Below are 23,592 nucleotides of genomic sequence, written 5' to 3' on the forward strand. Positions count from 1 at the left end.
ATGATACCACCATACCTCCAGGTCAGCAGGAAAATGCTCTAACCCCTGACATGAATGACCTCACCCAAGTGGTTTCCCAGGGAAGGCTGCACACCTCAAAACAGATCAGGTACTGGGCTGCAGGCACCTTAGTACAGTGCGAACCAGCCCTTGGCAGTGAGTTTCACACATAATGAGCGCCCCGAGTCTATCCAGTGCCTTTGCTGAAAACTTCCCATCGCCATTAGCTCATTAATCTTCCCAGTGCCCCTGTGAGGCAAAGCTGGCGGTATTCTGGGCGGATTTTATAGAGCGTTAGCTTCCAGAGAGCAGGAGCTGTGTGGGCCGGCCAGGAGTTAGAAGAAGTAATTAATGGTGGTGTGGCAAAGAAATGGAGACCCTTGAAGACGTGGTTTTAGATAGAGGTGGGGACACAAACCAGGTGCCTGGCTCCCACCCTGGGACTCTAGACTGTTTCATCTGGCATCCTTACATTTGCCATTAAGTTCCTGGTTAGCCTTGGGAAGTTACAGCCTCTAGTTTCAATTTCCCCATCTGTAAAATGGCAAAGGTAACAGTACTTGCCTCCAAAGGTTGTTCTGAGCATCACAGGAAGTAGTATATATAACTCAGGTCGAACCACACTGGACACACAGTAAGTGTTCAATAAATGTTAGCTATTATTACAATTATTAGAATGGTGCTTGGCACTGTGGAATGCTTCAATGGAATAAGCTTTGCTACTATTGGTTCTACAGAATTTCTTTTTTTTTTTTTTTTTAGATTTTATTTATTTGACACAGAGAGAGCCAGAGAGCGAGCACAAGCAGGGGGAAAGGCAGGCAGGGGAGAAGCAGGCTCCCTGCTGAGCAAGAAGCCCAACGTGGGGCTCGATCTCAGGACCCTGGGATCATGACCTGAGCTGGAGGCAGCCGCTTAACCTACTGAGCCACCCAGGTGCCCCTACAGAGTTTATCTCAAAGTTGCAGGCTCGGCTACTTACTACTAGCATTATGACCTTAACTTCATGAATGAACCTGTCTTCATCTGTGAAATGGGATAGCCCTGAAAGGAAGATAATGAAGATCTTGAAAGTGCTTTATAAACTGTGGGGCACTATGTAAACATTAACCCTTGTTTTGTACTATGACTGTACAGGAATCCTAGCTCTGCCTCTTAAATTCCTGACCTCTAAAGTTTCTTCATGTGTAATATGGTCATGGTGATCACATCTTCTCGGGGCTTGTTGTGAAAAAAAATTAAATGATTAATGACAATATAACTGTAGTGCCCAGCAGGGTGCAGGTGGACCATGCCTTACTTCCCTACCCCTTGACAAGTGCTGCTTTCCAATGTCCTGAGCTAAAGGAAACTGTAGGATGTGGTGGGAAATGTATGAAACCAATAGAGCTGGGATTATTTCTGGCTCCGCCACTGTGAGGCCTTGGGCAAGTTACCTAACCTCTCTGAGCTTTCAGATTCCTTGCCTCTCACAAGAGATAAGGTATGGCTACTTTGCAGTTTCGGGAAGACGAGACTGACCGGGCACAGACCTTGCCTCAGAGTAAATGGGAGTTACTAACAAATGTACCGACAGACCTATGAGCTACTCTTATGGAAAGGACCCAGTTGGAAGCAAGGACCAAAATTCCCCAACCCAATACCAGATGGGGTCATGAGCTGCAAAATAAGCGATCCAGGCTCTACAAAGTTCAACTGAGCTTGGGAGGCTCCCGCCCAGCACTGCCTCGCTCGTCCCGACCCTGTGGACCGGTCAGGAGAAGGCCTAGAGGACCCAACCCCTCCCAAAGTGATAACCGGGGAGGAGGAGGCAGGGGGAGGAAAGAATGTACTGATTCACCGCCCCACCCATCCCCTGCCTCTAATCTCTCTTCCGGAATTTTACAGCCCTCTTGTACTGGGGCGGAGGCGGAGGGGGCAGGGCGCCGGTTACCGCCCGCTGCTGGACTCCCCCCCCACCCCCTTGCCAATCAGCTGCTGCGGGAAGCCCCGGGGAGTGGTGCACACACCCCGGCAGTTTGCTCCCAGGCGTGCGTGCTGTTGTGGGGAGCCTGCGGGGAGGGTGAGGAGCTGTGAATTCCGACAGGCGGCCAGGCTCGGTCCCGGTGGGTCCCTCTCCTCTAGCCGGTAGGAGCTGGAGAGCTGGAGCTGAATCCCGACTCAGGCCTGAGTGCCCTGGAAGGCCGCGGCCTCCTTCGGGAACCTTCCCGCGGCCAACCAGCTCTCAGGATCCCCATCTCCACCGCAGTCAGGTGTAGCTGGATTTCAGCCAGAAATCCAGAGAGAAAACGACTTCAGGAACTGGCCGCGAGGGAGAGGGAAAGGTTTAGAAACATAGCTCAGCCACCTTATTTTATCTTCCTAAAGATGAGGCAAGTGCAGCAGGACAAGGTTGGGATCGGCTCCAGGTGGGTAGGTACCGAGAACCGGCGGTGGATTCCCCAGTACTTTAACCTGCCCTGCCCACTGGGTTTTAGTTTTAGTTTTTAGAGATTTAGTTTCCCCGTTTGGCAGTTGGGAAATATAAATTTGTTAATAATTGAAACAAGAGCTATTGGACCTGTAACTTCCAATAACGGGATTAGGAGGTAATGATGTTCACAGCTAACATTTATTGAGCGCTCACTATGTGCCAAGGACTGTTGTTTTAAGCACTTTATACGAATTAACTAATTTAATTTTCACAATAATGCCAGGACATGGAAATTTTTATTATCCTTGTATGGAAACTGTGATAACAGCAAAGCCACTTGACCAAAGTCACCCAGCCAGTATATGATAGAGGCAGGAACTGAACCCAGGGAGTATTTTTCCAGAGCCCCACACCCTCAACCACTATGCCATCTGCCTCTCCTAATGAGAATGTGGTTACAATCAACCCACCTGGACATTGGTTTAACAGTGTAAGCTCTTTTCATTATGGCAACCTCTTTCAGAGTGACTTAGATTATCTGTGTGTGTATAAATGTTTAATATGTGCTCTCTGACTGCGATAATGTATCTACACAGACATCAAAGCACCAGGTTAAATGGGGCAATCAAGGTCCTTTCTGAAATCGAGAAGATTCCTTCCTCAATGGTACACAGTTGTCTTAATTCTGTCAAGTGCTATGGCCAGAATCTTGACTTTCCCTCCATAGTGGGTCCCATTTTACCTAGTGGTAACCTGGAGTACCCATCTCCACACCACTGATCCTAATTTGACTACTGCTATGTTTTTCAAAAATGTTGCCCTGCCCCCCAAAACATATCCCCTACCCTATCCTCAGCTGTGTGCATAAATACTGCACAACTGGAGGTTTCTTACTTGGTTTCAAGTCAAAATGGTAGTTCATCTTTTGTTAAAATGCAAACATTACAAGAGAGAAAAATAAACTGGATATCACCAGCCATTTTCGTGTAATGAGAACAAGATTACGAGAGCCTCCCTAAAAATGAGTTTTGGCAGAGAGAGAGGAGGCCTATGAACCTCCCTGAATTAATGTCTGAAAGAACAGCAGAAATCATCTAATGCAGGGGTGCCTGGGTGGCTCAGTCGTTGAGTGTCTGCCTTCAGCTCAGGTCATGGTCCCAGGGTTCTGGAATCGAGCCCCGCATCGGGCGCCCTGCTCCACGGGAAGCCTGCTTCTCCCTCTCCCTCTGCTGTTCCCCCTGCTTGTGTTCCCTCTCTCGCTGTGTCTCTCTCTGTCAAATAAATAAATAAAATCTTTTTTTAAAAAAATCATCTAGTGCAAAGCCTCCTTTTATAAGCCCAGCTAAAGAAAAGGAATGTGCGAAGCCACTTAGAGATCCTAAGATCCTGAGAAGGGGTAGGGGGAACCATTGTGAGGAAGGGAACAGAAATACAGGCAAAGGGACAAAAGACTGGATATTAGCCTCAATGTCAGAAGCCTCTCCTTCCAGGGGTGGTTTCTTTTTTGTTTTTCCAAGCAAGCTCTACGCCCAGTGTGAGGCTTGAACTCAGGACCAAGAGATCAAGAGTGGCATGCTCCATCACCTTGCCAGCCAGCTGCCCCTCGATGGTGTTTTAAAAAAATCTGTTCTCGGGGTGCCTGGGTGGCTCAGTCGGTTAAGCGGCTGACTCGGCTCAGGTCATGATCTCAGGGTTCTGAGATCAAACCCCACGTAGGGCTCCCTGCTAGTTCAGTAGAGAGTCTGCTTCTCCCGCTCCCTCTGCCCCTTCCCTGCCCCACCGCTCCTGCTCCCTCTCAAATAAATAAATAAATAGAATCCTTACAATTTAAATAAATAAATAAATAATCTGTTCTCCCCACAGCCTTAAAATAATATATGCATTTTATGGTATGTAAGTTATACTTTAATAAAGCTGTTAAAAAATAAGACATGCTTCTTATAAAAATTTTTTAATTATAGAGATGAATATTCAATAAAGTAAAAGACCCCACAATCATACCCAGAGAGGGAAACACTTTTAACAATTTGTATTATATTGTTCCTCTAGATTTTTCTCTGCACATTCATATTTTTTTTCAGTGTATTCATTTAACGTGCATGCACACACCCATGCGCATGTGTATGTTTAACAAAAATGGGATAGTTTCTCTTAACAATATGTCTTGGACAGTTTTCCATGTCAGTGCATTTAGATCTACTGTATTCTTTGAAAGGCTGCCTACATAGTATGGACGAACTATAATTTACTTAGCAGGTTCCCTACTGATAGATATTTGGGTTGTTTCCAATATTTTGCTATTACAAGCAGTACTGCCATGGACATTTTTGTACATGCGTCTCGGAGCCCTTTTAGGGGAATTCTGTATGATAAATTCCCAGAGAAACCGTTCCTTTTACAACAGCAGGCTTCATAAATTACCATTTTCGTCTTCTTCCAAGGGCCTTGACATAACAGCCCGTTCCTGATCCAAATCACACAAAAGTGCTTAGGAAATATTGTACATTATTTTGTTTAAGATTTTATTTATTTATATGACAGAGAGATAGAGAGCACAAGCAGGGGAGCGGCAGGCAGAGGGAGAGGGAGAATCAGGCTCCCCGCTGAGCAGGGAGCCCAAATCGGGGCTCGATCCCAGGACCCTGGGGTCATGACCTGAGCCAAAGGAAGACACTTAACCACCTGAGCCACCCAGGCACCCCAGAAATAGTGTACATTAAATACCTATTGGTTATTTTCATGATTATTATTTCCTTTGTTTCACAAAATCACTGATTTGGTGGGGTGGGGAGAAATCCATTCCTTCAGTCAACGGTTCTGATGAGCTCTGCCCTCAAGACGTTGACAGTCTCATTGTGGAGGGATGTGTCAGCTGGCCATTACAACCCCATGAGGTAAATACTCCAGGGGTGGTAACCACAGGGGAGATAAAGGAGCCTGGAGGAGGGACATTAACCAGTCTTAAGAAGGGAAAGGGATGATGAGAAAGAAGTAACAGCTTCAATTATCCAAAGATGTCAGGTAGTTCGTGCCCCGACCACCAGAGGTATCCAAGCAAAGGCCAAGGCACCATCCCTTAGGGATACTGGTAGGAACCATAAACCAAATCAGCGGTTCTCAAACCATCCTCAGACTGGTGCAAGTGCGTGGGGAAAGGAGGAAAATAAAGATCAAGCGGTGAATTTTTATATGCTAAATTTGTTGGATTTTTTTTTTTTTTAAGATTTTATTTTGAAGTCATCTCTACATCCACCGTGGGGCTCAAACTCACAACCCTGAGATCAAGAGTCCCATGTTCTCCTGACTGAGCCAGCCAGGTGCCCTTAAACTTGTTCAGTTTAAAAGACAGTCTTTCAGGGGGCGCCTGGGTGGCTCAGTAGTTAAGCGTCTGCCTTTGGCTCAGGTCATAATCCCAGAGTCCTGGGATGGAGCCCCGCATCAGGCTCTCTGCTCCGAGAGAAGCCTGCTTCTCCCTCTCCCACTCCCCCTGCTTGTGTTCCCTCTCTCACTGTGTCTCTCTCTGACAAATAAATAAATAAAATCTTAAAAAAAAAAAAAAAGACAGTCTTTCGTTCTGAGAGTACACCCTTCCTATTTTTTTTGGTATTAAAATGTCTTGTCTTTTATGAAGCAGTGGTTGTTAGTACATGATAGTTGTTTTTCTTTAATATTCTTGTCTGGCCAAACTAAGAGCTAGCAACCACAGCTGGGACACCCTCCTCATTTTTCAAACTTTTGACCATTGATGACATCTGAAAGTCTGGGGACCTCTGAGCCAAGGGACTTCTTTTATCATTATTACTGAGGTATAATTAACATACAGTGTTATAGCTGAACCAAGTGACTTCTAAGGTTCTTTCCATCCCTGTGGTTAAAAGATCCTCTGTTCAACAGTGATTAAGTCCCAAAGTTAAATTAAGTTTGGAATCCGGGAACCAAATCTTTTTCAACAGACCCACGGTAAAAAATAAATGCATAAATACCTGAATAAATAAAAGAAAGAAAAACGATTTGGTACCCTCTCGAACATTTTCATTTTTTGGTTCCCAAAACACGTAAGAGTGCCTCGAGTTTTCATCTAGACTTGTTCTCCTATTCCCAGGAAATGCAGCACTGAAGAAGAGAAACCACAGAAATAACGGAAGTGATATGGGAAAAATCAATTTGATGCCGTTTTCACAAACCTTTAAAATAGAGCAATTTAGGTGATGATGGGGTTTCTTTTTTTTTTTTTTACGATTTTATTTACTTATTTGACAGAGAGAGAGAGAGACAGCGAGAGAGGGAACACAAGCAGGGGGAGTGGGAGAGGGAGAAGCAGGCTTCCCGCGGAGCAGGGAGCCTGATACGGGCTCAAACCCAGGACCCTGGGATCATGACCTGAACCCAAGGCAGAGGCTCAAGGACTGAGCCACCAGGTGCCCCAGATGATGGGGTTTCATGATTGGCGACAGAGCCTCTGATGGGAATGCTGGTGTTTTCCTGGCATTTCTCCAAGTGGGTTGGAAGGGGAGGAAAATGGGGTTTTTTCCTCCCCTTCCACTTACAAGAAAATGGAAGCAACGAAAAGCAAAAGTCTCCTATAATGCCCCCATTAAGAGGAACAAAGGAAACACAGCTCCCCTGCAGCCAGAAAATGCAAACCCTCAGACCGACACTGGGCAGGCCCTCCCCGCTGATGCTGCGGGCACAGGCTATGTATTCACCACCACACCTGGCCCTGCTGTTGCCATGGCGACTCCTCACCTTTTGCATTCCTTGACTTGGGGGGTGAGAGTGGTTCAGGGCGCACTTGAGCTTTCATGTTTCTCCTTGGCTTCTGGAAAAGGAAAAGGGAGGCAAGGGAAGGATTCTAAGTTAGCTTGGCCTGCCTTGGCTATTTGCTTTTGAGCTTGTGTAACTAAGGCCTCACTAGGTGAGAGAGGCCTGCAGCAAGGGCAAAGAGTGGAAATGGCTCTGGCAGAGCCCAAAAGACCTAAGTTCAAGTCCCAGCTCCTTGATGATTCCATTCCTTCATTCAAATGAGCCCTCGTCTGCACCAGCACTAGCAGGCACAGAGAGATGCCTGAACAGCCAGGGTTGGCCCTCAGAGGGCAACAGTCCAGATGGGGAACTGGGACAGCAGAGCCAGTATAAGTGACTTCACAGAGGCAGGTGCCTGCTCTATCACTGCCCAGAGACGTGACCTTCTAGGGAGGGGAGAAACGATATGCAAACCCTCATGGTTTGCATGGTCAAAACCACATGGCATTGAGAAGCACTCTTAGGAACGCTCCAGCAAGGATTGCTTCCCCTTGAGCATGAAGGCATCAAATTAAGTATGACAAGAACTGAGACTTCCACTATGACCCCAGGCAAATTAATTCACTCTCCTGAGCCTCACTTTCTGCATCTGCCTCACCAAAGCTAATGATAACCACCTGACTCTCATTGAGAAACGTTACATTCGTTAATATATAATGATGAAGCAAAAAGCAGATAGACCCAGATTCAAACCTCGACTCTCCAATGCTCAACTGAGTGACCTTGGATAATTCTGAACTTCCGCCCTTCTGGGCCAGTTTCCTCACCTGTAAAAGTGTAACCATAAATCATTCTGATTCATAAGCGTATTGCTAGAATTACATGCGATAACTCATGTAAACCCCATAGAATCCGCATGTAGCAAAATGCTGCTGACTTCTCATTACAGAAGCAGGGCTCCTGATCCAGTGCCTGATATGTCCTAAGTCAGATATTATTGTTATTGTTCCACGGCACCTGGTCTGCGTTCTGTTTTTCCCAGCCTTTTTGGAGCCTTTCCTCCAGCCACTCCACATTTGTGCCTTCTCTAGGTTTCCAAAGTGTTGGCTATTTCTCTCCCAGGCCAAGAAGGATACAGCTTGAGGTCTGCATCCTCCCTCCCCAGCATCCCCTTTTATCACCTTAGCCTTAGCCTCTCTCCGGGGCTGAAGGAAGTGGGGAGGGCCTGGGCCTGCCCTCATGGGGCTCCCCTGAGAGTGAGGTGGGGAGAGGCAGGGAGTACGTCAGCCCTGATGCAATCACAGGCTCATTGCTTGGCCCACTTCCTTCTCTTTGGGTGTTTACGGGAGCCGGGATTCCACAGGAACCCAGGAAGTGTGTACTGACAGCAGGGGCAAGCAGCACATGAAATTAAAATTGTGTGACAAAGCCATACTGTACCCACCTGGGCCTCATGCGCCCTGGCTCAGAGACACAGGAAAGAGATACTAGGTGTGAATCCTGAGGGAGAGGCAGGGAAGGCAGACTCCAGGAGGGAGGGACTAATCCTCAGCTGATGCCAGGGCCAGCTTCCAGACCCAGCTCCCTGAGTCCTGATGAATAGGCCCTTTATCCTTGAACTTAGAAGCTGAGAGGGAGACAGCCATGGAAGGGGGTCTCAGGTGACATGGAGCCTCTGAACAAGCTCAGAGGATCCTGTCTCTTCCTTCCCAATAGAAATCCTAGCTGTAAAGAAGCTTGTTTTCCAATCATTTGCGTAGGATGTTTGTTTGGGGGGCCCCTCACCAAACCCTCAGCCTTGTTGGGTCACCTAGAGACATCCTAAGAAGTGCAGGGTCGCAGAGTGGTAAAGAACATGGCTTTGGGCAGTCAATTCTCAGCTGTTCCAGCTACTGGCTGGATGCCCCAGGCAAGCCACTTCACGTCCACCTCTCAACTTCCTCTTGTCGAATGGGATAATAAGAGTAGTTGACTTCAGAGGCCCACAGAACAGTGCAGGGCAATGGTAAAAGTGCTCAATGACTGTTAGACGTTGTTATTTTTATTCAGACGCTGGGGGGAGGCAGTGACAAAAAGCATCCCAGCCTCGGCTTTTTGCTCCAGATCCAAGCCCTAGAATTCTCCAGTGCTTAAAGAGCTTTTCTTTGCTTTCTTTTTTTTCCTGAGGCTGGGGCCTAATTGTCCTTTCAATATCTAATGACTCTTTCCCAGTTATCAGGAAAGAATCTGACCTCCCCTCCCCCAGAGCTCAGAAACTGAGTAGCAAAACTTGCTCAAGCTCCTGAGTCATTCAGCAAAACCGGCCCAACGTAATCGGTGGATCAAGGAAACCAGAGGCAGAGTGGGGAAAACCCAGCCACAAAGTCGGGGCCTCCTCTTAGGGCAATTCCCTCTGTTGGCCCCTAGGATGAGCTTTCCTTTCGTGCAGGTTCCACAAACAAGACAGCACCTGACACCTGAGAGCTTCCCAGGGCCCTCTGGTGCCGGAACAAGACATTGGCTGCACCTGAGTCTCCAGCCCATGGCCAGGCCTTCCCACGGAATCTTGTTTGACACAAGATCTGCGACAAACTTTCTCCTCTGTCCCTTCACACCCCAATCCTAGGGGGAGTCGACACCCGGTCCTCCCAGCCTCCCCACCCACTCATTTCTCAGCCCCTGAGACTTAACCCAGCCACTCGGCTGCCATCACACTCAGCGATGATCTCTTAATTGACAAAGACTATCTCCAGGCCTTTCCTTCCTGCCCTCTCTAAACACCCGGCACTGTTGACCACTCTATTCTGTGAAGTCTCCTTTCTGGGTTTCTCTGAGACCACGCCTGCCTGGTTCTCCTCCCTGCTCTGCAACCAGCACTTTTTGGTCTGCGTTGCCGGCTGCTCTCCATGCTTTAAAAGGTGCTCCCCGGTTCTGATCTTAGCCCTCTCCCCTCCTAGTCTGCATTCCCCTTCCAGAGTTAACCTGTGCCCAAGTCTTTAACTTCCCCCTCTTTGCTAGTGACTTCCCAGTATCTCCAGCTCAGATCTTTCCCCACATGTCACCTGCCTACCAGGCAGCTCTATTTGCATGACTCCAGGCACAGCAAACCCCACAGGCCCCACAGTGAACTCTTTATCTCCCTCCCCCAAACCTGTTCCTCCTCCTGTGTTCCCCTGATGAATGTACTCCCTTGATGAATGACACCACCTTTTCACCCTGTTACCCAAGCTAGAGGTTCACATGTCACCCTGGCCCCCCTCCCCGTCCACGAATCACTATGCTCTTAACATCTTCTCATTCCTCCCTACTCCTTTCCATCCCCAGCTTCCCTACTCCTTTCCATCCCCAGGGTTAATGCTTCTGTTCAGGCCTTCAACAAGACCTGAAGCCTAAATTACTACAGGTCTTATAAGTGGGCTCTAGGCCTTAATTTCTCCCCCCTTTGTACTGGACTCGTCTTGGAGTGTCTGCCCAGCTAGAGTCCTTTTCCTGAGGACGCACTGTTGCCCACAGACCTTGCTGAAGAGGTCCCCCGCGGCCCCCATGTTGACCTCATTGAAGCCTGCCCTGCTATCACCAGTGTTTTGAACCAGAGGTGCGCATCTGACCCAAGTTGAGTTGAATTCTATCTCTTGGGACTATGGCCTGGGATATAATGACTCTAGTCCAAACACCCCCAAGGGTTGCGTCAGTAATAAAAACGAGTGCAACAACCCCAGGCGAGACAATGGGGACTGGGCGATTGTGGCAAATGGAGAGTATGTGCCTGTCTAAAGGTAGCAGCTGCTACTCTGTGTTTGCAGACGGTTGCCATGGCAATATAAGCCTGGACTTGTCAGATATTCTGATTTTCCAGGGTTTTTTTTTTTAATGTGAAATTTACCAATTTTTGAATTTTGGGCACTAAGTCATTCTTTCAAATGCCACTGGCTAAGCATCTCTTGTGCATGATATTCGGCCTACAGGGCTGCCAGTTTGTAATCGGCACCAGGGAGTCAGGTTTAGGCACTGGACCCAAAGCTGGGGACAGCCACTTTCTGCCCTGGGTATGGAGAAGCAGAGAAAGCCCTCTGCATAGAGAGAACAAAGCCTGTTCCTCCTGGCTTCTTGTCCCGGGGATACTACATGCCCACATCTCTTGGCCCAACACAATATAATAAAGTTATGAGCTCTGAAGTCAGACAGACCTGGGTTCAAGTTCCAACTCTGTGACTCCTCGGCTGTGTGCCCTTGAGCAAGTCACTTCACCTCTCTGAACCTCAGTTCCTTCCTCTGTGACATGGGGTACATTTTTAATAGTGTTATTAGGATTGAAGGAGATATTACTCAGGAGGCAGCACAGTGCCTGGCACCCGGTAAGCACTGAATGAACATTAGCCAATATTATTATTCCCGTCAGCAGCAGGAGCATCCTGCCTCAGCCCAGCCCTCGCTCTCACTTGTTCCCATAAGTCTCTGGGCTTTTACCATTTGCTCTTATTACATATCACTATTTTATCTGCCTTGGTATATTGTAAATTCCTAGAGGGAAAAAACACATTTTATCTCTCTTTGTATTTTTTTTAAGACGTTATTTATTTATTTGACAGAAAAAGACACAGCGAGAGAGGGAACACAAGCAAGGGGAAGTGGGAGAGGGAGAGGCAGGCTTCCCGTGGGAAGCGGGCGGGGAGCCCGACGCGGGGCTCCATCCCAGGACCCTGGGATCATGACCTGAGCCGAAGGCAGACGCTTAACGACTGAGCCACCCAGGCGCCCCTATCTCTCTTTGTATTGAGAAGAGAAAGGAAGTGTATGTTTTGTGCATGGTAGGTGCTCAAGAAACCTTTATTTGTTGGTATACTACTGGAATTAGGCTCTGTGAAAGTAAGGACCGTGTCTATCTGATTCACTCCTGTATCCCCTGAGCCTAGCACAAGGCTGAGCACATGTAAATAGGGGCGCCTGGGTGGCTCAGTGGGTTAAGCCTCAGACTCTTGATTTCAGCTCAGGTCACGATCACAGGGTCGTGGGATTGAGCCCCATGTCAGGCTCAGCACAGAGTCTGCTTGAGATTCTCTCCCTCTGCTCCTCACCCCCTCCTCGTACTCTTTAACTCTCTCTCTAAAGTAAATAAATAAAATCTTTAAAAGAGAACTCTCAATTAGCGTATATTGACTAAAAGAATGAAAGACGTCTCTTCGCCCTCCACCAGCATTCTTTAACATGTCCTTGGATGTTACTGGTACAAATCTCAATCTACGGCTTTACAACAGTAGGTTCTGGAATCTCTTACTAACATCCCATTTTCCCTTTGGGGAACTGTCCTTCTCCCCTTCCACCCCTTGCGGCTAACCCCCCTCAGCTCTAGGGAAGGTCTTATGACTCAGGGCTAGCCAATCAGAGATAGCTATCCCCTGACTATTGTGATTGGTTCACTATGGGCTTATAACTCAATCAAAGCCAATCAGAGCTGAGACTATTAGAAAGGAGAAATTTGCCTTCCACACAGGAAGCTAGGTCATGGGATTATAAGGGTAGAGCTGCTAGTGGTCATATTACCACCATGAGGAGAAAGCCTACCTAGGAAAACACAAAAAGGTCTGAGAAAGGAAAAGAGATAGGTTCCTAACATTATCTTTTGAGCAAGTGGATCTAGCTGTGCCTGAAGCCAAGCCCTTGACTAGTCTGTTAGACACAGTCAATTCCTCTGTTGTCGCAGTCATAGTGGACATAGACTTACACCCTTATAGGAATTTGCCAAGCCCACAATGATTCCCTTTCTCTAAGAACTGGCCCCTACCCACAGACCGGACTAACCACCATGTTTGTACCATGGAACTCTGACACCAGGCCACAACTGGTGGGACCCGGAAGTGGACACTATGGCTGCGTAATCAGATCAAATTCTTTTCCTGGGGATTTGGTTTAGAACTGAGAGCTGCATGCTTAACCTGAGGGATGTAAAATTGGGAGCTGGGAGAAGGTCACATTCACAGAGCATCAGAGAAGCTGACCTGCTGAAGGAGAATAAGGCTGCCACAAGCATGGAAGCCAAGGCTGGAAGCCATGTTTTCCCAGAGAGACAAAGCGGAGAAAGAGAGAGAGAGAGAGAGAGAGAGAGCGGACTGCTTCCTCATCCCTCCTGAGACTAATTATTTCTCCTCTTGGGTTCCATGAGATTTCTCAGTGTTCATAATTCTTTCCCCTGCCATCACCTACCCCCCACCTTTTTTTTAACTGAAAATAGCTCTAGTTGTGTTTTGTTTCGCTTTTTTTTTTTAAGATTTATTTATTCATTCGAGACACAGAGATACAGAGAGAGAAAACATGAGCAGGGGGAGAAGCAGAGGGAGAGGGAGAAGCAGGCCCCCTGTGGAGCAGGGAGCTGGATGCGGGGCTCGATCCTAGGACTCTGAGATCATGATCTGAGACCTGAGCCGAAGGCAGATGCTTAACCATCTGAGCCACCCAGGCGTCCCTGCTTTTTTTTTTTTTTTTTTTTTTTTAGATTTTATTTATTTGAGAGAGAGAGAACATGAGCAGAAGGGAGGGGCAGAGGGAGAGGGAGAAGCAGACTCCTTGCTAAGCGAGGTGCCTGACACGGGGCTTGATCCTAGGACCCTGGGATCATGACCTGAGCTGAAGGCAAATGCTTAACCGACTGAGCCACCCAGGTGTCCCTGTTTTGCTTTGTTTTCACTTGTCACTAAATGGTCCTTAGACAACAGTCCCAGGAACAAGTCTGCTGCTAAGTCTCCTGTTCATTAGGCTGACAAAGACCTTAGCTCCCTGAATCAAGACCCCCCTCACATCCAATTACTACCTGTAACTGTGGCCAAAATACCTGGATTTACTGAACTGGCTTCCTCCTCTGTAAAACGGGAATAATAATGCCTACCCTACTGGGTTGGTTGTGAAGACTGAATGAGAAATAAGGTGGAAAGAAGAGCTTAGCATACTTGGGGGCACCAGGAAGCCATGTAATTGGTGTGAGCTGAATGCAGGAGAGAGACTGGGCGGGAGCCCAGAGCCAGTCCATTGGTGCGTCCCCCTCAGGACCAACAAAGGAGCTTAAAGGTGCAACCTCTCTCCCCATCAGCACCCTTTTCATCTCATTTGTACCAATTTTTCAAAAGCATTGAGGAGGAAAGAAATATCTTTGTTTTTCAACGTGTCCATTCTGGAACTCTATTCTAATCATATAGTCAGACGAGAAAATATATATATATATAAGGATGCTCACTGCAGTGGTGTTTATATTAGAGAAAAACTGGAAGTGATTTAAATGTCCAACACTGTGTTTTGCTTAATAGATGATGGTACATACATACATACATACAACAGAATATTATGAAGATTTGGAAGAGAAAAAACAATATTGTTAAATAAAAAGCAAACATGGAGTGGAATTAAAAATGTTTCAGAATTTAGTGCAAAATTTGTCTGATTTTTCAGGTAAAAGCCCAGTATGTCAAAGAAGTTTCTCCTTCTCTCTTACAATATTCCACCACCCCAAGCACGGTCTCACACACCAACCACCCAGCAATGCTTTCATTCAACTTCTCTGCCTTTGGGGTAACTTGGGTGGAAAAATTTAAGAAGCATTTATGTAAGCACAAGTCCTGAGGCCTCTAACATTAAAGATATTGACAAGGATAGATGTCCACACGTGTTCCCAGTGAAAAAGAACAGGTTACAAAAATATTGCAAAAATTGTGAATAGTGGTTATCTCATGCCATAAGATTTCAGGCAGTTTTTTTTCTTCTTTATATTCTTATATATTGTTTGAGTTTTTATAATGTATGTGTATTATATTTATGAGAAAAAAATAAAGCTATTTTCATGGGGCAGGGGAAGTTACCTTGATTTTATTTTCTCCTATATTGTCCTCGACGCACGTTCTACCAGATTTCCTCTAACACATCTTTCTTCATCAAGAGTAGAGAGGTTTACCTGGCAGCTCAGTCCTCCGTGGAGCGGCTCCCAACAGAAGCAACTTGTATAGGGAAAGGAGCCTTCCAGAAGTCTGGCAGAAGCACTAGGCAGGTTACTACTGCCCTCTCCTGGTCAGAACGGATCAGAGCCTGATGTAGCTGCACCATGCCCCCACTGCACCCTCCAAGGTCATTCCCAGAGGTATGACTTCTGGCTACCCTTGCAGTCATCAGTGTGCTGCACACCAGTATCAGTAGCTCAGCACCTCATCCCAAAACAGACCATGACCTGGGCTTAACCAGGCTTAGCCTAATGGACTGCAAACCCATCTGGATAATGCTGTCCCCTCCAAGCCAGAGGATCCTGGGAGATGCTCTATTCCAATTGCTAGAGCCCATGATGGAGAGCTTTCCTGTCCACTAGAAAGCACTGATGGGTTTGGGGTTCGAGAAAGTAGAAGATAGTGTTGCAGGAAGACAACTGCAATCATCCCAATCATAAAAGCCCTTATCCTTGTATCGTTCCTTTCACTTTTTAATGCATTTCCCAAAGCAGTATGGCATGTACAGATAAATTCATGTAAGAATGTCTGCTGCAGAATTGTTAGGAACAACAAGAGGCTGGAACAATCTAAATATCCCTCTGTGTGGGAACATCTGGACAAAATGGAATCGTATGCAGCTGTTTTAAAAGTGAGGTGGATCTGGGGGCACCTGGCTGGCTCAGTCAGAAGAGCATGTGACTCTTGATCTCGGGGTCATGAGTTCGAGCCCCACGCTGGGTATAGAGATTACTTTAAAATAAATAAAGAAACTTTTTTTTTAAATGAGGTGGATCTGTACGTGCTGCTATAGAATGATTTCCAAGATTCATTAAGTTAAAAAAAGAGCAAGAGTCTGGATGGCTCAGTCGGTTGAGCATCCAACACTTGATTTCAGCTCAGGTCATGATCTCGGGGTCGTGGGATCAGGCCCCACCTCGGGATCCGTGCTCAGTGGAGTCTCCTGGAGATTCTCCCCTCTCCTTCTCCCTCCCCCTGCTCAAGCTCTCTCTCTCGCTCTCTCTCAAATAAATAAATAAAATCTTTAAAAAAAAAAAAGCAAGGTGGCGGAGTCAATAAGTGTGAGTGTATGTGTCTGAAATAAAGATCTGTATAATTGTAGAAGTAGGTTTTTATATAATCAGAAGGAAACAGCAGAAACTAATACTAATGACTGCCTCTGGGGAAGGAGGGACTGAGGATCACGGCCATAGGAAGGAGAACTACTTCCGCTATATCTTTTTGTAATGTTAAATTCTTTACTGTGTACGTGTATTACTTTTTCAAGGTAATTTTTTAATTTTAAAATAATATTTTTCAAAAGACAGTTTGATATAATGGCATCAGAAAGACTTAGTTCAAAGCTAGTCTCTGAGATTTGCCAATTGTGTGACGCTGAGTAAATCACTTAGCTACTCTGAATTTTTCATATCTACAATGGGATTAGTAACAGCAATCTCATGGCTTTATTGTGAGGATTAAAGATAAGCATTTAGCATCAGGACAATCTTGTTGCACACCTCCAGGGGGCATTATTCACATTAACGTCTATGTGATGGCTGCCCTCTGGAGATAAACATTGTGATGGCCCTGTTGAATGCGGGGCCTGGTATGTAGTAGATACAGGGGGAAAAACTTATAATTTTCATATACAATTTCATTTTAAGTTGTCATTTCTTCAAAGAATTTTGTACCTAAAGAAACAGGAATGGATCAGCAGCCAAACCTAGCTTGAAACATAGGTCTCCAAATTCCTACTCCAAATTAAAGCAAAACACTAGGGAGATTAGCCTAAAGATTATGCGTGAGAAAGAAGACAGGATAAGACTTAGAGATCAGGCACCTAGATTAGAAGGTAAGAAGTAAAACTATTTCTATTTGCAGATAACATGAACTTATATATAGAACATCCTAAGAAATACACACACACACACACACACACACACACACTATTAGAACTAATAAATAAGTTCACCAAATTTTCAGGATATAAGATCAATACACAAAAATCAGCTGAATTTCTATACATTAGTGTCTTAGTCCATTTGGGCTACTATGATAGAATACCATAGACCGGCACAAAAAAACAAATTTCTCACAGTTCTGGAGGCTCAAAGTCTGAAATCAGGGTTGGGTCACCATAGTTGGGTTCTGGTGATAAACCCTCTTCCAGGTTGCCAATGGCGATTTTCTCTAGGGTCCTTATATAGGGGCTCTAAACACATTCATCAGGGTGGAGCCTAATCACCCTCCCAAAGGGTCCTCCTTCCTCACACTGGATCTTAGGATTTCAACATGAATTTTGTAGGGACATAAGCATTCAGTCCATAATAATTAGTAATGAACAATCTAAAAATGAAATTAAGGAAATAATTTCATTTACAATAACAACAACAAGAATATGCTTAGGAATAAATTTAACAAAAGAAGTACAAGACTTGAATACTGAAAACCACAAAACATTGTTGAAAAAAACAAACTAGGGGCTCCTGGGTTGCTCAGTCATTTAAGCATTTGACTCTTGATTTCAGCTCAGGTCATGATCTCATGGTTGTGGGATCCAGCCCCATGTCAGGCTCCATGCTCAGCGTGGCGCCTGCTTAAGATTCTCTCTCTCCTTCTCCCTCTGCCCCCCCCCCCATTTAAAAAAGGAAAAACTAAATAAATGGGGGGGGGGAAATCTCATGTTCATGGATTGGAATAAACAGATGGCATTGTGGGGAATAAGATGGTAATGGCTCCCAAACCGATCTACATATTCAATGCAATGCCTATCAAAATCTCAGCTGGCTTTTTTTGTAGAAATTGACAAGAAACAGGACAAATTAAAATAAAACAAATTAAAATTTGTATGGAAATTCAAGGGACACAGAATAGCCAACAAAAAAAATTTTTTAAGTTTTTTTTTTCAAGATTTTATTTATTTATTTGACAGAGAGAGACACAGCGAGAGAGGGAACACAAACAGGGGGCGTGGGGGAGGGAGAAGCAGGCTTCCCGCTGAGCAGGGGGCCTGATGTGGGATTGGATCCCAGGACCCTGGGACCATGACCTGAGCCGAAGGCAGATATTTAATGACTGAGCCACCCAGGCACCCAAAAAAAAATTTTTTTAAAGATTTATTTATTTGAGAGAGAGAGCATGCATACTGGCGGGGGGGGGAGGGCAGAGAGAGAGGGGGGAAAGAATCTCAAGCAGACTCCATGCTGAGCATGGCGCCCCATGCAGGGCCCAATCCCATGACCCTGAGACCACAACCATGAGCCAAAACCAAGAGTCAGACACTTACCTGACTGTGCCATCCAGGTGCCCCTAGCCAAAAAATTTTTTCAAAACTTATTATATAGCCTATTACATAGCTAAAATAATGTGTGGTACTGGTATAAAAATAAGCATACAGAGTAATGGAATAGAAATGAGGGTCTAAAAATAAACCCTTATATTATGGTCAATTAATTTTAGACAAAAGTGTGAAGACAACAACTGGATATCCATAGGTAAAAGAATGAAGTTGGACCCCTATTCACACCATATAAACAATTTAATTCAAAATGCATCATAGACCTAAATGTAAACGCTAAAACCAAAAACTCTTAAAAGAAAACAGGAGTAAATCCTCATGACATTGGGTCAGGCAATAATTTCTTAAATATAACACCAAAAGAAAAAGCAACAAAAGAAAAATAGATAAAATGGACTTTCTACACATTAAAAACTTTTGTGTTTCAAAGGACACCATCTCTTGATGGTGAAAAGATAACCCACAGCATGGGAGAACTTGCAAATCACATACTAAATAAGGGATTTGTATTTAGAATATATAAAGAAGTTTTAAAACTCAACAATAAAAAAAACACTTCAATTTAAAAATGGACAAAGAATTTGAAAAGGTATTTCTCCAAAGGAGATATACAAATGTCCAATAAGTACATGAAAAGAGGCTTGAAATCAAAACTACAGGGAGATACCACTTCATACCCACTAAGATGGCAAGAAGAAGAAGAAGTAGAAGAAGAAGAAGGAGAAGAAGAAGAAGAAGAAGAAGAAGAAGAAGAAGAAGAAGAAGAAGAAGACGACGACAGACAATAACAAGTGTTGGTGAAGATGTGGAAAAATTAGAGCCTTCATATATCTTGGACACTGTTGGTGGAAAAGTAAAATAGTACAGCCACTTCGGAAAATAATTTGGCAGCTCCTCAAAATGTTATACATAGTTACTGTATGACGCAGCAATTCCACCCCTAAGAATTGAAATCCCCAAGAGAAATGAAATCATATCTACACAAAAATGTGTATATTAATGTTAATAGCAGCAGCATTCATAACAGTCAAAAAGGTGGAAATGACAAAAATGTCCATTAGCTAATTAATAAACAAAATGTGATATGTCTATACAATAGAGTATTATTTGGCAATAAAAAGGAAAAACATACTGATGCATGCTACAAAATGAATGACGCTTGAAGACGTGATGCTAAATGAAAGAAGCCAATCACAAAAGTCATGTATTTTATGATTCCATTTATATGAAATGGCCGAATAGTCAAACCCATAGAAATAGAAAGTAGATTAGTGGCTGCCAAGGGTTGGTGGGGATTGGGGAGTGACTGCTAGTAAGTACGGGGTTTCTTTTTTTTTTAAGATTTTATTTATTTATTTGAGAGAGAGAAAGAGAGAGAGCACGAGAGGGAAGAGGGTCAGAGGGAGAAGCAGACTCCCTGCTGAGCAGGGAGCCCGATGTGGGACTCGATCCTGGGACTCCAGGATCATGACCTGAGCCGAAGGCAGTTGCTTAACCAACTGAGCCACCCAGGCACCCAGTATGGGGTTTCTTTTGGGAGCAATGAAAATATTCTGGAATCAGAGTGTGGTGATGGTTGCACAACTCTATGAACATATTAAAAACCAGTGACTTGTATACTTTAGAAGAGTGAATTTTATAGTATGTGAATTATAAAAAGCTATTATTACTTTTTTTAAGTTGGGGATTATTACATGGGAAATACTCATGGCCTCCTCATATTTCCCTTCCATGAGAAAGGCATCCATGAGTGTCATACTCTTGGCTTCTCTCTGCCTGCAACTCATTCCTCCCCTAAAGGAGAGAGGTTATTCAATTTTTCTGAGCATTTGGAATAAAGAATGGATATATGCAGCTCTTCATGCTCCTCTCTTCCTGGAGGAGGCATTCTCCTTATTTCTCTATGCCTTTAATTCTGCAACATCAGGCATTGCCTGTGAATGTGTGGTTAAGTTGGTCCAAGTCTGGGGTCAAAATTAGTAAGCACCTATCCACAGACAAAACTCCAATATCAGCTCTATCAGTACTAAGGTTGCTATTTTGGTCTCCATATGCCTTATTTCCTCATCTTATTTCTCAAATGGCCCAGAACTTTTTGAAGCCCAGAGGCTCCCCAAGAACCCCAGCCTGGTTTGAGCACCATCCAATAGCTACTTGTATATCACAGAGACACTGAGTTTGGAGAGGTAGCATGGAGCAATGGGCTGAGGCAACAGACCTCATTTCTCCCTCTAAATTCACTCATTCATACATTTATTCAACAAATATTTAAGCACCTAGTATGTGCCAGGCATTGCTAAAGGAGCTGGAGAATCAGCAGTGAAAAAAAAGTGACCATATATTGGACCATATACTGTTATAATGGAGCATATATTTTAGTGGGAAGACTGAAAATAAACCAGGATATGCATTATCTTAGATGATGGTAAATCCTAAGGAGAAAAAAAAAAAAACATAGGGAAGGAGAAGAGGAAATATCAGTGTAGGGTGTGAAATTTTGGATACAGTATCCAGGAAAAGCCCCAGCAACAAGGTGGCATTGGAGTAAAGACCTGAAAGAGATCCAGAAGCAGGTCATGTGGTATTTGAGGCAAGAAATTCCCAGGTAGGGTGCCCAGCACATGCAAAGGCTGTGAAGTGGGAGTGCATGGTCCGAGGAAAATCGAGTGTAGCTGAGTGATGGGGCCGAGGAGAGAGACTGGAAAATGAGGTAAGAAAAAGTCTCAGGAAACCAGCTCAGATACCACCTCGTAGCTTCAGAGTAAGGACTTTGGCTTTTAGTCATCAGTTTGCTCATTGAAGGGTTTCGAGCAGAGGGCTGACATCTGAATCCACTGAGAATAGATTTAAGAGGGCAAAAGCAGAAGCAGGGAAAACAGTGACTGATGATGATGGGTTGGACCAGAAAGGGAACAACAGAGATAGTGAGAAGTAGTCAATTCTGTACATATTTTGAAGGAAGAGCTGACCAAATGTGTTGGTGGATTAGAGCTAGGCTGTATGAGAAAAAAGTCCAAGATAACTCAAAGTTTTTGTCCTGAGCAGCTGAAAGATGCAGTTGCAATTAGCCTAGGAGAGGGGGAGGGGAGTGGACATCAGGAAGTGAGTCTTGGACATGTTAATTCTCAGATGCCCGTTGGACATTCAAGTGCATATGTCCAGTAGGCAGTTGGACACGTGAGTCTGGCATTCGGCAGAGAGGTCCGTGCTACTTACTAGCTTACCATTCAGTTGTTTGCTAGCCTCGTGACCTTAGACAAGTCGCCTAACTTCCCAGAGCCACACCCAACTCTTCGGTACAACAGGTAAAAACGGCATTTGTAACACAAGGTTGTTGTGAAGATCAAATCTGATGGTCAATCAAGTAACGGGTTCCCGGGACGCTCTGAATCAATGGTCACTACTGTTTTAACTTAAACTAAACATGCAGAAGTTGCTGGAAACAGAAAAAAATGAAAGATCCAGCCCCCAGCCTCAATCCCAGTGGAGGAAACTCGGCAGATGCTCTGAACAACCTCTCTGGTGATAACAGTCCTGTGGGGGGGGGATCGTCAGGTCCTGGCACCTGGCCAGACAAAGAGAATAAAGGAAGAGCCAAAGATAATGGACAACTAGCCCCAGGAAAGAGGCAGTCCAGGGGTTTGGAGAGCAATCTCAGAATGCCTATCTGGTCCTCACACCAGCTAGCCTGGAAAAGCTGAACTCAACAGGCCTCTCCGTCTCACTTCCCTAATGGGGTAAACCCCAGTCCCCCAGGGGAGTGTCTAAAGCTGCTCAGGGGGAAAACACTGATGCAGTGATGCTCATCACATCACGTCCCCATGTCTGTTCTCCCTCCTACTCTCCTCTGATTGGGTCCCTTTCAGGATTTCTCCAGTATCTTGACGGCCCTGAGCCTGGTGCTTCTCAGCTTCTGAGCAACAGGGAAAACAGCTCAGAGACCCTGAACAACATTAAAGAACTAAGAATGGCAAACACAGAGGAGCTACTTGAACCAACATGAAAAGAAAAGGCAGGGAGCTTAAGGAGACAGAAGCCACACCCGAGTTCCCACCAGGCCTGGGCTGTGCTAGGTGCCTTCAGGACTGAGGGAGCTGTGGCAAGAATTAAATAGGAGTCCATGTAGAGCATCTGGCTCAGGGCTGGGCACATAGTAAGGGCACAATCAATGTTGGTTACGTTATTTTTACTACATCTCTTTGAATCCTCACAACAACCCGGCAAGCTGTGCTCCACATTGAGAGGCAGATTGTTATAACAGTGCACGTTCTTGTGTCAGACAAATCCGGGTTCAAAGTCCAGCTCCATCCAGGCTTTAGTGAGCCTGGGAAGGCTACTTCGCTTTTCTGAGTCTTGGTTTGCTCTTCTGTTAAGTGGGGAAGATAATGGTACCTGCCTAACAAAGATTCATCTAAAACCCTTAGTCCAGTCTCATCTCCAGTAACTGCTCAGTTATCATTAGCTATTCTCAGTGCTCTTGGAGGAGGACACCACAGTTCCAGAGGTTGGGTCGCTTCTTCAAATTCACACAGCCAAGCAGAAGAGACTCTGGTAGTTTTGCCCTACTTGGCATCCACGCCTACTCTTTTGGTTAGAGTATCTTCATTTTCTTTTGGAAATAGCCCTCCCCCACACTCAAGCCATGCGATTTGGGTGGGGTTGACACCTCTATTTCAAGCTCCAGGGGCGGGTATGTGACCCCAGTCTGGCCAGTTCTTATTCCATCCTGCTGATCACAGGGACTGGTTTGAGAGTGGACTTGTAACCCATGCTGAGTCTGACAGAATGCTGGAACTTTATTGAATCCATTGGGAAAGAGATGAGCCTGCCTTTGGACTTGACATAGGGAGAAGATAAGCTTGGAACTGCTGTGGGTTGCTAGGTGGAGAAATGCCTGCATGCAAAGCAAATCCAAAGGCGATAGGGCTGAAGGGAGGAAAGAGGCTGAAGCCTGCACACTCGGAGCTCTTGCCTAAACGCTTGAACACATGTGTATGAAGTCTATACCTCAAGTTTCAGGCACATAAGGCAATAATTCACATTCTCTCTCTCCACCTAGAGTCAACCAAAAGAATCTTTATTTGGCAAATGTATCCATCAGGGTCCCAACTGAAAACAGATGGCACGGTCAAGTAATGTGAAGAGGGTTTATTTATAACAGTAGAGATAGTAGAGGAAAACCACAAGAGATAGCATGG

At 45.2% G+C, this 23,592-nt stretch overlaps 1 protein-coding gene across 1 annotated transcript in view; it reads left to right on the forward strand.

The window, feature by feature from the left end:
* The window catches only part of LOC113926926 (pachytene checkpoint protein 2 homolog), a 39,513-nt gene continuing 15,921 nt past the window's right edge, over positions 1-23,592 (forward strand). The window contains exons 1-2 of the mRNA XM_035727043.1: positions 1-21; positions 2,125-2,252. Of these exons, the coding sequence (XP_035582936.1) occupies positions 1-21; positions 2,125-2,252 (149 nt within the window). The remainder of the gene's footprint in view (positions 22-2,124; positions 2,253-23,592) is intronic.

Source organism: Zalophus californianus, chromosome 4, assembly GCF_009762305.2.
Source record: "Zalophus californianus isolate mZalCal1 chromosome 4, mZalCal1.pri.v2, whole genome shotgun sequence".
In the NCBI taxonomy this organism is placed as follows: domain Eukaryota; kingdom Metazoa; phylum Chordata; class Mammalia; order Carnivora; family Otariidae; genus Zalophus; species Zalophus californianus.